We start from the raw sequence: 12,868 nt of genomic DNA, 5'->3' as shown, positions 1-12,868 counted from the left end.
TGAAAAACCTGGATCACACACAGCACAACTGCCCTCGGCAGATCTGTGGCCAGGGCACTATTTTGCAGGTTACACAAGTATGCAAATACAATCATATGCAAATAGCCTGCATTTATATGCAAATACGGCAAATGATTTATCATTGTACCAATCAGATATGATATAACTTAAAGAAGAAGTGCAGCCAAAGTTATTTTTAGCCCTACTTCTATTGTGGTTTAAAGGAGTGTACATACATTTGCTCTCCTGTGACCCAGAGTCAGCTGATAGTGGGCTATTGCCCACTATCTGCTGGAGTGGCAGAGCCCTGGAAGGATCCTGACAATATTGTCACAATCCACTTGGCTACCTTATTGACAGCTGGCTCCACCTCTGAGTTGGAGCAAGCAGCGCCTGCCCCCTCTCCTGCCTGGCGCTACAGTGACTGCAGGAGGGACAGTGTGGATAGTCTCTTATTTGATGGTCACTGCTCTCTGCTCTGGGCCGACCAAGAACTGAGTGCTCAGCGGTCATGTGATCTCTCAGTTCTCTGTCTTAGAGCCAACAAGGGACAGCCATAGCATCACACTGATGTTGCTACATAGAAGTGAATGTAAATGTTAATTTTTTTAAAACCCTATACTTCTCTATTAAAGAGGAAGTAAACCCTGATGGGTTTACTTCCTCTTTGTCTCTCTGCAAAGGTAAAGCATAATGGGCTACTACTGTATGCATCGCATAGTAGCCCATTATGTGTCACTTACCTGACACAGGAGCCAGCGATGTCCCCGCTGTCCCCTGTTGCACAGAGCGTCCTTCCGGGTATTGCTGCTCCGGCCACTCACAGTGCCGGAACAGCGATGACGTCACTCCCGTGTGCGTGTAGGTTTAGGAGATATTTCTTGAACCTACAGGTAAGCCTTAATCTAGGTTTACCTGTAGGTCAAAATGGTTTGTAAGGGTTTACAACCACTTTAAGATTCACTCAAGACTAATTTTAATCTGTTAGTTATGGCTTATTATTGCAAGAAAACAGTATATGATCTATATGATCATAAGAAAGCCACAGCCATAAAAGTGTTAAATAGGGAATGACCTGAGACTTTATCACATGAAGAAAAAAGTGAGTTTATTTGTATAGTGTTGTGTGGGTTGCACTCTTCTGTACAGTATATATGCAGTCATTTCTCTTGTATCTAATTTGCCATACAACTGTTTCCATTCCCTGTTGCCTAAGCAGGCATACTTTTGCTAGCATAAAATAATAGGTAGGTACAACGTATTATTTAGCGCTATTTACTGCCATCATTTATGAATTCATGAATTTAGTCAGTGACTAGAAATGTTGATGCCAGTTTTAGCACTTTCTGTATTTTGGTTGAATGATAATGTCACAAACTTGGTTAAATCGATGTTTTTTTATAAAAGTTAAGGTAAATTCTCTTTTTGGGCAATCATAATTGGTTTCAAAGCTTAAAGAAATGCTCTTGTCCTTTTTTCTAAGTGCAAATGTAGTATTTGTTCCTACCAGTGTCTAGTGAAGAAACAATACACTAGAGTTAGGTCAGTAGTATAGGGGTTCTAAGGGTTTCTTATATCCCTGAAGGAAGAAAACGTACATCTACTCTAGGAGATGTGTTCAGGTCAGTCAGTATGTCTCTAATTATAGGTAGGCATCTAAGGGGCCCAGTAATTATTGATAGGTCAGGTCTACTGCAGTCTGTTGTTAAAGCTGGGAAGGCTTTCAGCCAATGCCAACTGTGTTATTTGATTGCTGACCCAAGGTTGTCTAAAAAATTCACAATGGGTTTAGGATGTTTCTGTAAGGCACCAAGGTCAATACGCATTTAGCTTTTTGAAGAATTAGAACTTGTCCCTAGAATTTTTGGCCAAGGTGTTGAACTTTTGATGTTGATTCATTTCATTGTTCAGAATAATAATATATTCGGTCATTGAAATTAACATTCAAGTGCTAAAGTAGACGAGTTTAGGTGGGTCAAGAATTTTTTTCTGCCAAAACTCTGCTGCTCCTAAATGCAGTGGCTGTAGGTTTTTTGTGCCTCTAAACTCCCCTAAACACCTATGTCTGTATGGACATGTAGGGACTAATTTACTAAAAGTGGAGAGTGCAAAATCTGGTGCAGTTGTGTATGGTAGCCCATCAGCTTCTAAGTTCACAAAAAAAAAACTGGAAGCTGATTGGTTTCTATTCAGAGCTATACCAGATGTTGCACTCTCCACTTTTAGTAAATCAACCCCATATAAGCAGGGGAAAAAAACATGCCAAACAACTCCAGGAGCTGCATAAAAAACATCAAGTGTGCATGAGGCCCTGATGACAAAGGGTACAGCTTTTTTAACCACTTGTCGACCACCCCATAGCATATTTACTGCTACAGGGAAGCCATGCTGTGCAGAATCACAGATATACACATGATTCTGCATTTCCGGGTTTTGGGCACAAGTGCGCACCTCCGGCGGCTCGCAGTGATTTTACACAGCGGGAGCTGATCAACAGGTTCCATGGACCCATTGTCCGTCGGCACCCACTGATCGTTTGGTACACTGACAGAATGCCAATCTATGTAAACAAGGCAGATTGTCGTTCTATCAGTGCAGAAAACATGGATCAGTGTTTCTGAAAAGCAGAAACACTGATCCATGTCTTCCACTAGTAAAAGTACCTCCCCCACTACAGTGAAACGCACACCGTTAACCCTTTGATCACCCCTGATGTTAACCACTTCCCTGCCAGTGTCATTAGTACAGTGACAGTGCATATTTTTAGCATTGATCACTGTAACAATGTCACTTTTTCTTAAGTGTCAAAAGTATCAGTTAGGTGTCCAATTTGTCTGTTAAAATATCGCAGTCCAGCTATAAGCCGCTGATCGCCGTCATTCCTAACAAAAAAAAATAAAAGATGCTATAACGTTTGTGCAAACCAATTAATATATGCTTACTGAGATTTTTTTTACCAAAAATACTGTATGTAGAGCAGAACGCAATATATATATATATATATATATATATATATATATATATATATATAATTTTAATTTTTTTATTTTTTTATTTTTTTTTTATTGTCGGTCGTTCTTTGTATATATAGCGTAAAAAATAAAAACCTCAGAGGTGATCAAATCCCACCAAAAGAAAGCTCTATTTTTGGGGGGGAAAAGACATACATTTTATTTTGGCACAGCATTGTACGACTGCGTAATTGTAAGTTCAAATAAAGCAGTGCCGTATCATAAAAAATTGCCTGGTCAACCTTCCCGGAGGTGAAGTGGTTAAACATGATCCTTATGCTATATATTGTGGTGGGTTAGGGATTTATTCCTGCAGATTACACCAAGGTCCTGGTGACACAAGGACTGGAAGTGAAAGAAAATCTTCCCAATAGGTGTATAGGTGGTTTTAATATATCTTCATCCAAGACTTGACCCGAGGACAGGAATTAGGAAAATAATAGCTATTTTTTTCTTTGTAGAGTGGAGTCTTAGAATTTACAGCCGCTAACAGTTATCACCAGGATAAAACACCACACAAATTGCACACGTCTAGAAAAAAAACAGAAACTACTCATAGTCTGGACATTTGTCAGCAGTCATTTTTTTTAAATAAATATTCTCGTTAAGAATAAAGGATAATTACAAAGTCATCACTTAAAATAATAAATAGAACCTGCTACCTGATAAGCACAGCTTGTTTTATATAGATTTTTGTTTTTATAAACAGTGCCATCTAGTGGTCACTTTACTCAAAGTATATTTTTATAATACATGGTTTGTCATTGTCAGATAGTGTTCAGGCATATGGCTATCATGGGCTATTATTATTTTTATAAATATTTTCTACTTAATTTAAGTTGTGTGTAATGTGTTAATCTTAAACTGCTATCCAAACTGCTCTGTAAAAACTACAGACAATCTCCCAGCACTAGATTATGTAGCAATCCAGGAATTATATAATGTAACATATTTTGCTAATTCTATCATTGTTCAAATTAATAATGCCATTTAATCCAAAAAAATCACAGGTGTTGACCTGGAATAGGTATGCAATTGAGAGTTCTGACCTCAATCTAATCTGTATAGATAGTGATGTATAAAGTAAAGAAGCCAGAGACAGACAAAGCAATTACCATTCTAAAGCTTTCTATACACTGATCGATTTGAGGATTAGCAGAACTTTGATCAGTGTGTGGGCTCCTCTTCTCGACATAAATCGATTGTTTAAAGACTTCTGTTGAAGGGACGTGTTGCAAAATTTTCCATCGATTGGCCCTAGCCACTGATCAATGTATCTTGTGTATTGAAAGCTTTTTATTCATTTTGAAAATGATCAGTATATCTTGTAAGCGGCCGGTATCCCGAAGGTGTTGGTTCCTCCATCTACCTTGTTTTTGTGAATGGAGGAACCTGTTTTGTTTTTTTATTCCGTCCGCTGAATGGCCAGTTTTAGAAAGAGATCAGCCATGTAATCCCCCCATACTTCTCTTAGTATAGCTTTTATTAAAGTAATATGTGTCAAACTTGCTGATTTTCCATTGCTGGGTGCTTAGTTGTGTATGCTGCATAGTATATAGTGTTATCTGGATGATATAACTATATACAGAGCAACAAATCTTCCTAAGGTGTTCTATAATGATGTGGGGGGCATTATTATAGAGTACACCTGGGTTCACACTAATGCGATGCCAGACATCACATGTGATTCGCACTGCATTGCTGTGCAAATCACATGCCATATCTGTACGATGCAAATTCAGCCAAAGGTGAATGGCTGAAATCGCATTCGCACCAAAATGGTGCAGGACCCTTGTTTTGGTCCGCACTGGATTCCAGGGTTCGCATTGCATTCTGCAAACCGATTTGGGGGTATCATTGACTTTCTGTTGACACTCGCAGCAGTTTGCAGTGAGCAGTGTGACCTACCTGTGAGTCAGATGCGATGCGGGAACCCGCACAGGAGCCATGCTGGTTTCCGAATCGCACCGCACCTGCTCAGGAAAATTAGTTGATGTGGATTTGGGGACCTTATGGGGTTGATTTACTAAAGGCATAAAGACTGTGCATTTTTGCAAAGTGCAGTTGCTCCAGAGCTTAGTAAATAAAGTAAAAGCTGAACTTTGCAAGAATACCCAATCACGTGGAAAATCACAAGGCTTGCACATGGTTGGATGATAGAAGTCAGCAGAGCTTCTGCTCATTTACTAAGATCTAGAGCAACTGCTCTTGCAGTGTGCAATTGTACTTTGCAAAGTGCAGTCTATTTGCCTTTAATTAATCAACCCCAATAAATTGCTGGACCTTTATTGAGCACCAGAACTTTAGGATGGCTATGTTTGCACACTAAAGGTTTTTGTATAAATCAGTACACCTTACTAATTGATGCACTTTAATGATTTCATAATTGATGTCACTTCATAGTTTCCGATTTCTTAATTGTATTTGTGTATTAATTTAATTCACTTTGCGCTTGAGTGATGCATGTTGTTTTGATATTTTTTGTGTTAGATTGGTGTGTTACCTTTTTGTGCAAGCTGCTGTTTCCTTAGAACATTCTTTTTTTTTTTTTTTTACATTTGATAACTGTATAAAGCGCAACTCTGGATGGTCAAGACAAGTACCTTACAATTGTTCTAAATTGCATTGAATCTGCAGGATGAAACAGAAAATTTCTAAATACTCTTGTGGAAAAACTCAGCTGTCATTTCTGGGTCACATTATATTGGCCTGTAGATGTCACTATTTACCAGTGTTACATGTAGAAGTTAGTTCCTGTTCCTGTTTTCACATACTCAGAAGCCTGCAAGTTTATTATGGATGCCTGATTTTGGTAATAAAATGCTCTATATCTATTCTGACTTCCAGACTGCTTATAATAGTATTTTTACGCAGTGTCCTCATCTGATCAGCATCACTGTAATCTTATTTCACGTGATCTCTGCTATTACATTTGTTAACCAGGAAAGACCCCACTGTGCCCCAATTTGATGTTACTAGGACATGATTTTTGCTGAATCCGCTAACTGCCATCCGCCTGGTTAATAAGAGTGATCGTGGGTACAGTATTTTTGGAAGAATAGCAGTTAGCAGGACTTTTAACCATGAAGTCAGGGGAGTCATGATGTCAGGTAAAGTCATGCCCTAGTAATAAAGTATTAAAGTGAATCTGATGCCACGTACACATGAGCAGACTTTTCCACGAACTAGGTCCGATGGTCTTCCCGACGGACTTCCGGCAGAGGTTTGATGGACTTTCTGAACAAACGGACTTGGCCACACATGAATGGACTAAGTCCGTTCAAAAGTCTGTTCGTTTTGAACGTGATGACGTAAGACGGGACTAAACAAGGAAGTTCAATAGCCAGTAGCTAATAGCTGCCCTTGCGTAGTATTTGGTCCGTCGGACTAGCACACAGATGAACAGTTTTCCCGATTTTTAGTCCGTTGGAATTGAGTCTGTCGGATAGATTTGAAACTTGTTCTATTTCTGGGTCCGTCTGACTTTTTTTATAAAAAAACGGTTGGACTAGCCCACACACAATCGGATTGTCCGACGGACTGATCCCTTCAGACCTAGTCTGCCGGAAAGTCCGGTCATGTGTACGCGGCATAAGTCAAAGTGGGTCACAGAAAAAGCATGTGTCCTAATAAAGGTAATAGAGGACATATTTTGGTGTCTGCTCTTAGTCAGGACTTTAAAAAGGTAAAATGGAATAGGGGTTCACTTTAACTGAACATTTGCATTTCCTTTAGAGTACATGAATTACCATGGAAAGGAAAGTATGTAACTGAAAGGGTTCAGTAAATGCAGTGAAAGCACTAAACTAATTATTAACAACTGCCCCAATAAAAAAAAAAAAAAACATGTTTCTATCCCTTGTTAGATAATGTATCCATAAAGTATCTATGATTATGCCACATTATGAATTGAATGGAACAGCCATGTACACATAGATTTAAAGCTTAACCCAAGCTTTGTTGAGAAAAACTTAAAACCCCTGTAGGTGAACCATTATCATGGGAAAGCATTTTAGCAAGCATTTCTACAGATTTCTGCCTTTCTCTGTTTTTAAGAAATTGCTGTTTGTTTGTTCAAACTGATTTATATGGGACCGGCCTTTACCTTAGTAAAGTCAGCCTTGCATTGAGAAAAGCTGCAGTGTTTGCATTCCTTTAGAAGAGGAAAAGCCTTAGGGCCCCTTTACACTTATGCGATGCATTACTGCAATGCATGGTGATGTGCATTACATGTGTTAGTGTGTTGGGGTACCATATATTTTTAATAGCACCCCACAGCACTAAGACTGCACTGCAGCGTCCAGTAACATATTACTGTGTATTTTGTTGAGCTGCTTTGTAAAAAAAAAAAGCATAGATTCATCGGTTAATGCAATACATAATGTATGCATGACATAACAAACTTATGAACTTTAGAACTGGTTAGCCCATAGATGGCCTAGTCCTATGTTTACGTGCTAGAGCTCTGTATTTCATCCCCTGCATTTGTCCCTACAATAGAGATGGTATATAAGGAGGTGGACGCTCTGTTGTGCTGCTCATTATTCAGTGTTAGCCACCATGACTAATACCCTGCCTCTCAGTATCCCAACTATAGATGGGGGAAGTGACACTGTATAAAGACATAGCATTCACTGTCTGCAAGCCACCATGACAAAAACCTCCTTCCCTGTATCCCAACTAGAGATTGGATAAGTTAAATGATAGGGTGCCTTAGCATTTACACACAGGATTCTTACAAAAGTGAATTTTAAATAACCAGGTTAATAAAAATGAACTACAAAATGAAGATTTTTCAAGTGAACAAGTTCTAAATGCAAAGACAATTATACAGCAAACACTGGATCACTGCATAGACATTTATAGAGTAGTGTAAGCAATGATGCAAGTGTACAGGATAAAGTGTACAATCCCTTAACAGTTTGCTCACCGTTTAGTGATGAAGAGAAAGAGCAGTTAAACTTTCTTAGTTTAAGTTACCCCTTATTGTTGTTACTTACATTCATTGAATCACCAACTATATGCTACCAAATCACTAACCTGATCATTGGTTATGATAACTGGGTAGCATGGAGGTGAGGAAAGAAGTCATAAAAAAAGTCCAGGACATAGCCTGCAGAAATTTTCAGGTATGTTAAAATAAATTCTGCTTTTGTGTAAAGATCATCTTTTCCATAGAAAAGGAAACTATCTTTTTTGGCTTACAAACAATAAAGATATCACCACTGAATCAATGATAAGGAAAAGATGATGCAAGTGTGCAGTGAGAAGTACTAACTCTGGGGGAGCACCGATCTATTCTTTGAATGAACCATGGTTCTACTTCTGTACGGTCAGTTTGTGCCTCAGCATGGCACACATAATGATAATTATTTTACGGCATAAATAATTACTTTGTTGATCAATACATACATTAAAACAATATCCGTTTTGCATTAGAATCCTAAAGCTGCTTGTACTTACAAGCAGTAGTTGGAGGAGTTCTGTAAATACAAACTATGTATTATACTGAGAGTTGATAAAAACTGCACAAGCCTATCGGAATAACAGGCAAACCAACAACAGGGTAAGAAGAATAGGTGTATGGAAATAAACATGATCCATCACTTGACTATAGAGAGCCAGATAATATATGTGTAAATAGTAATAACTAGTACACTACCATACAATTAATTTTTTTTGAGTTTTACAGTGTGGACAATCAACAAGATTCACCAAGAAAGAAACATTGGGGGTTATTTATGAAAGGCAAATCCACTTTGCACTGCAAGTGCACTTGGAAGTGCAGTCGCTCTAAATCTAAGGGTAGATCTGAAATGAGTGAAAGCTCTGCTAAATTTTATCATCCTATCATGTACAAGCTAAAAATGTTGTTTTTCATTTTCCTTGCATGCCCCCCTCACATCTACAGCAACTTTACTTCCAAGTGCACTTGCAGTGCAAAGTGGATTTGCCTTTAGTAAATAACCCCCATTGGGTCAAACTTTTTACTATATATAAATCATAACCCACTGCTGTTCTATAATGACCAAGCTGTAGGTGGTTAAAGCATGTTACTAAGCAGAGCTCACAAAGTTATCAGTCTAGGTTACGTGCAGACTTACAATTAAAACGAATATGCAGTACCAAAATCCACTTTGTAATTGTTAAAAACTTGAAATTGTATTAAAGAAAGGACACGATGCTCATCACAGATACAACAAAATGATCATTTAATTTAATTCTCTCTTGAGATAACCCCACGGCTGCAAGAGTGTAGTAGTTCCAAGTATACAGCCAAGCTTACACAAGGAGATTAAGTAAACATATTAAACACTGATGGATCAATGTCTTTTGAGGAGTTCTGGGTTCTATGCATGAAATAAAGCAGCTAAAGGACTGAAGAGTACAATGGTGAAGCAGATCATTGTTACAGCTGGCTCTGAGAGCATCCCTCACTGTGCTATAAGTACTAGAAAGTAGTTTGGGGGTGGGAGAAGCATCCTGTTGCAAAGTGGAAGACATCAACTTTAACAGACAAGAAGAGTTGGGCAGTTTAAAGCTGTTTATTTTAGAAACATTAAGACAGCCTACCCTAATACAGAGTTCCAATAGGTAGGTAAACTTGGCAAAGTATCATCCAATGAAAAGAAACAAAAATCAGGAGGGAAATTTGAAATAATGAAATTAGCAATTCGACTTCATTATCATTCAAATAGATGCATTCTCTCTAACAAAGAAATGGACAAGTTTATTGGCATACAAGCAATAGATTTTATAAGATGAATAATATAATCACTAAAGGTAGTCCTGCAAATTGCCAGATTGCTTAAATAAACTTTACAGTGTAATAAAAACTTTTTCTGCATTACTCCCATGCCACGACAGATGCTATATGACAATGGGATTAGCTAGCTGCTGACCATAATAATAGTAGTAATAATAATAATCATGAATACCTTGGCACTAAGATGAGGAAGAGACATGAACAAAACAAAGTAAAGTAACAGAGAGTAAGTGACTGTTGGATTATTAGAAAACTGCAATATAATGTATTGCACAGCTCAATAATAATAAACTGTAGCACAGCTCAAGTAGCTATTTTGCTTAGAACTAAATCTGCTGGAAGATGGGAATGTTGTCTTTAGGTGAAGAAAGTTGCCTATACTGAAGAGTACAACAAAGCACTGCACTCCCAGGAAACACATCTATAGAGAGTTCCCATCACATGCACAATGATAACGGAGCCCACATACATCTCATACACTGAAAAAGAATCACTTGGAAGCACTCATGTTCCATCAACAAAGCACCAGTCCTCCTCCTGTACTGACGATCCCATGATAATAACAATAATGCAAGGCACACATCTCCCAGGGTGACAAACACATTCACATGCTACTTTGTTTCCTCTCTACAGGGACATGTGGGACAGTAGCAGTAAGTTGTAACCTTCTCCCAGTATGGGATAAAAAAAAAAGTTACAGCACTGACATCTAGATCCCTGTGTCCAGGGTAGGGAAAGCATTAGCAGAGCATGTGGAGCATACATGGCTTATCTAGAGCCCCCTCACCTCCATCCCCCTGCACTTTATTTGTTAGCTCCCATTCATCTTTCGTGCAAGGAGCATAGAAATAAAGCAGCGAGGTATATGCAGTGAACATTACAATGGATTTGCACTTACTTTTCCCTTGCCTGGCTATCAGAGGGGACAGTGGATCCTTTCCCTTTGGCATACATGCTTGTTTCAGACTTTTCCTACTCAACACCTGTCAAAGGAAGCAGCCAGCAATGCTCTCTCTATCTCCATAGCTACCCCTTCAGTTTTTTACATCCCTGAAGCATTGGCCACAAATCACGCACATTTTCTAATGGGGGATCTTGAAACAGCCAGAGCTTTTTTTTTTTTTTTTTTTTTTTTGTTCAGCTGTTCCAGGAATGGTTCATCCCTCCCACCCTGATGACATTGTGTGTGTGTGTGTGTGTGTGTGTGTGTGTATGTGTGTGTGTGTTTTTTTTTTTTTTTTTACTCTTAAAAGAGCAATGCCAATGCAGCATGCATAAGGCAAGAAGAAGGTTTAGATTTAGATTTATTTAAGAAATGAGTAAACGTTTTATTTCTAAAACAGTAAAAAAAAAATATATATATATATATATATATATATATATATATATATATATATATATACACACACAATGCATATTAATACATATGTTTTTTAATTTAGTATTCATAATAATAATTTATTTTTTATGTTTTTTTGTTATGTTTTCTCATATTAAATGTTTACTTTGATTCATTTTGGATTTGTGTTTTTTTTTGTTTTTTTATAATTATGCTCAATGTTTACACCAAATTAATGCAGACATCTTTATAAAAATAAACAAATAAAGCATATTAAGTTGTTATTAGATTGTATGCAGCAAGACTAGTTTTAAAACGATGTTATTGCTTAAAAACCCCCAGAACATACAGTTTAACATATTACAGGCTCTCCTTCCACGACCAGGTTCCGTTCCAATGACCAGTTAAACAAATTGGTCGTTAAACGAGGAGCCACAAGTAATCAATATTTTAAGCATTCTTAACTACTGTACTGTGCTGTATTATGAAAAAAGTCCTAAACACAAAACTCCAGCTCAATAACGTTGTTTTAATTTGCATAAGTACAGAACACAAACAAAAAATTCTGTACTGTGCTGTACCATACAATGATATATAGTGAGTCGTTAGGGTGGGGAGAGCTGGTTGTAAGTCCAACTGGTCATTAAACATGTAAGTCATTAAACAAGGAATATCTGTAGTTACGTATGGAATACTTTAAATGTTACATAGTTACATAGTTAGTCAGGTTGAAAAAAGACACAAGTCCATCCAGTTCAACCAAAAAATAAATAAAAAATATATAATAAATATCATACCAACCCATACACCCAATTATATACCCACAGTTGATCCAGAGGAAGATAAAAAACCCCAGCAGAGCATGATCCAATTTGCTAAAGCAGGGGAAAAAATTCCTTCCTGATCCCCCGAGAGGCAATCGGATTTTCCCAGGATCAACTTTACCTATAAATTTTAGTACCCAGTTATATTACGTACACTTAAGAAATAATCCAGGCCTTTCTTAAAGCAATCCACTGAGCTGGCCATAACCAACTCTGCAGGGAGTCTATTCCACATTTTCACAGCTCTTACTGTGAAGAAACCTTTCCGTATTTGGAGATGAAATCTCTTCTCCTCTAGACGTAAAGAGTGCCCCCTTGTCCTCTTTGTTGACTGTAAAGTTAATAACTCGACACCAAGTTCCCTATATGGACCCCTTATATACAGTGCCTTGCGAAAGTATTCGGCCCCCTTGAACTTTTCAACCTTTTGCCACATTTCAGGCTTCAAACATAAAGATATAAAATTTAAATTTTTTGGGAAGAATCACCAACAAGTGGGACACAATTGTGAAGTGGAACGAAATCTATTGGATATTTTAAACTTTTTTAGCAAATAAAAAACTGAAAAGTGGTGCGTGCAAAATTATTCGGCCCCTTTACTTTCAGTGCAGCAAACTCACTCCAGAAGTTCAGCGAGGATCTCTGAATGATCCAATGTTGTCCTAAATGACTGATGGTGATAAATAGAATCCACCTGTGTGTAATCAAGTCTCTGTATAAATGCACCTGCTCTGTGATAGTCTCAGGGTTCTGTTGAAAGCGCAGAGAGCATCATGAAGACCAAGGAACACACCAGGCAGGTCTGTAATACTGTCGTGGAGAAGTTTAAAGCCGGATTTGGATACAAAAAGATTTCCCAAGCTTTAAACATCCCAAGGAGCACTGTGCAAGCGATCATTTTGAAATGGAAGGAGTATCAGACCACTGC

General features: G+C 37.9%; 1 protein-coding gene across 5 annotated transcripts in view; it reads right to left on the bottom strand.

The window, feature by feature from the left end:
• The window catches only part of SSBP4 (single stranded DNA binding protein 4), a 660,119-nt gene extending 649,246 nt beyond the window's left edge, over window positions 1-10,873 (bottom strand). For 2 of the 5 annotated variants that reach the window (XM_077475913.1, XM_077475915.1), the window contains exon 1: window positions 10,676-10,873. In XM_077475913.1, coding sequence (XP_077332039.1) covers window positions 10,676-10,731 — 56 coding nt within the window. In that variant the 5' untranslated portion in view covers window positions 10,732-10,873. The remainder of the gene's footprint in view (window positions 1-10,675) is intronic. The other 3 variants (XM_077475911.1, XM_077475914.1, XM_077475916.1) reach the window with 3 other exon arrangements.
• Between the last annotated feature and the right edge of the window lie 1,995 nt (window positions 10,874-12,868).

The sequence above is a fragment of the Lithobates pipiens genome, unplaced genomic scaffold (genome assembly GCF_037356315.1).
Source record: "Lithobates pipiens isolate NorthernLeopardFrog02 unplaced genomic scaffold, aLitPip1_a1.2 Scaffold_13, whole genome shotgun sequence".
Lineage (NCBI taxonomy): Eukaryota > Metazoa > Chordata > Amphibia > Anura > Ranidae > Lithobates > Lithobates pipiens.
The sequence above is the reverse complement of the archived record's forward strand: the minus strand, read 5'-3'. Positions and strand labels throughout refer to the sequence as shown.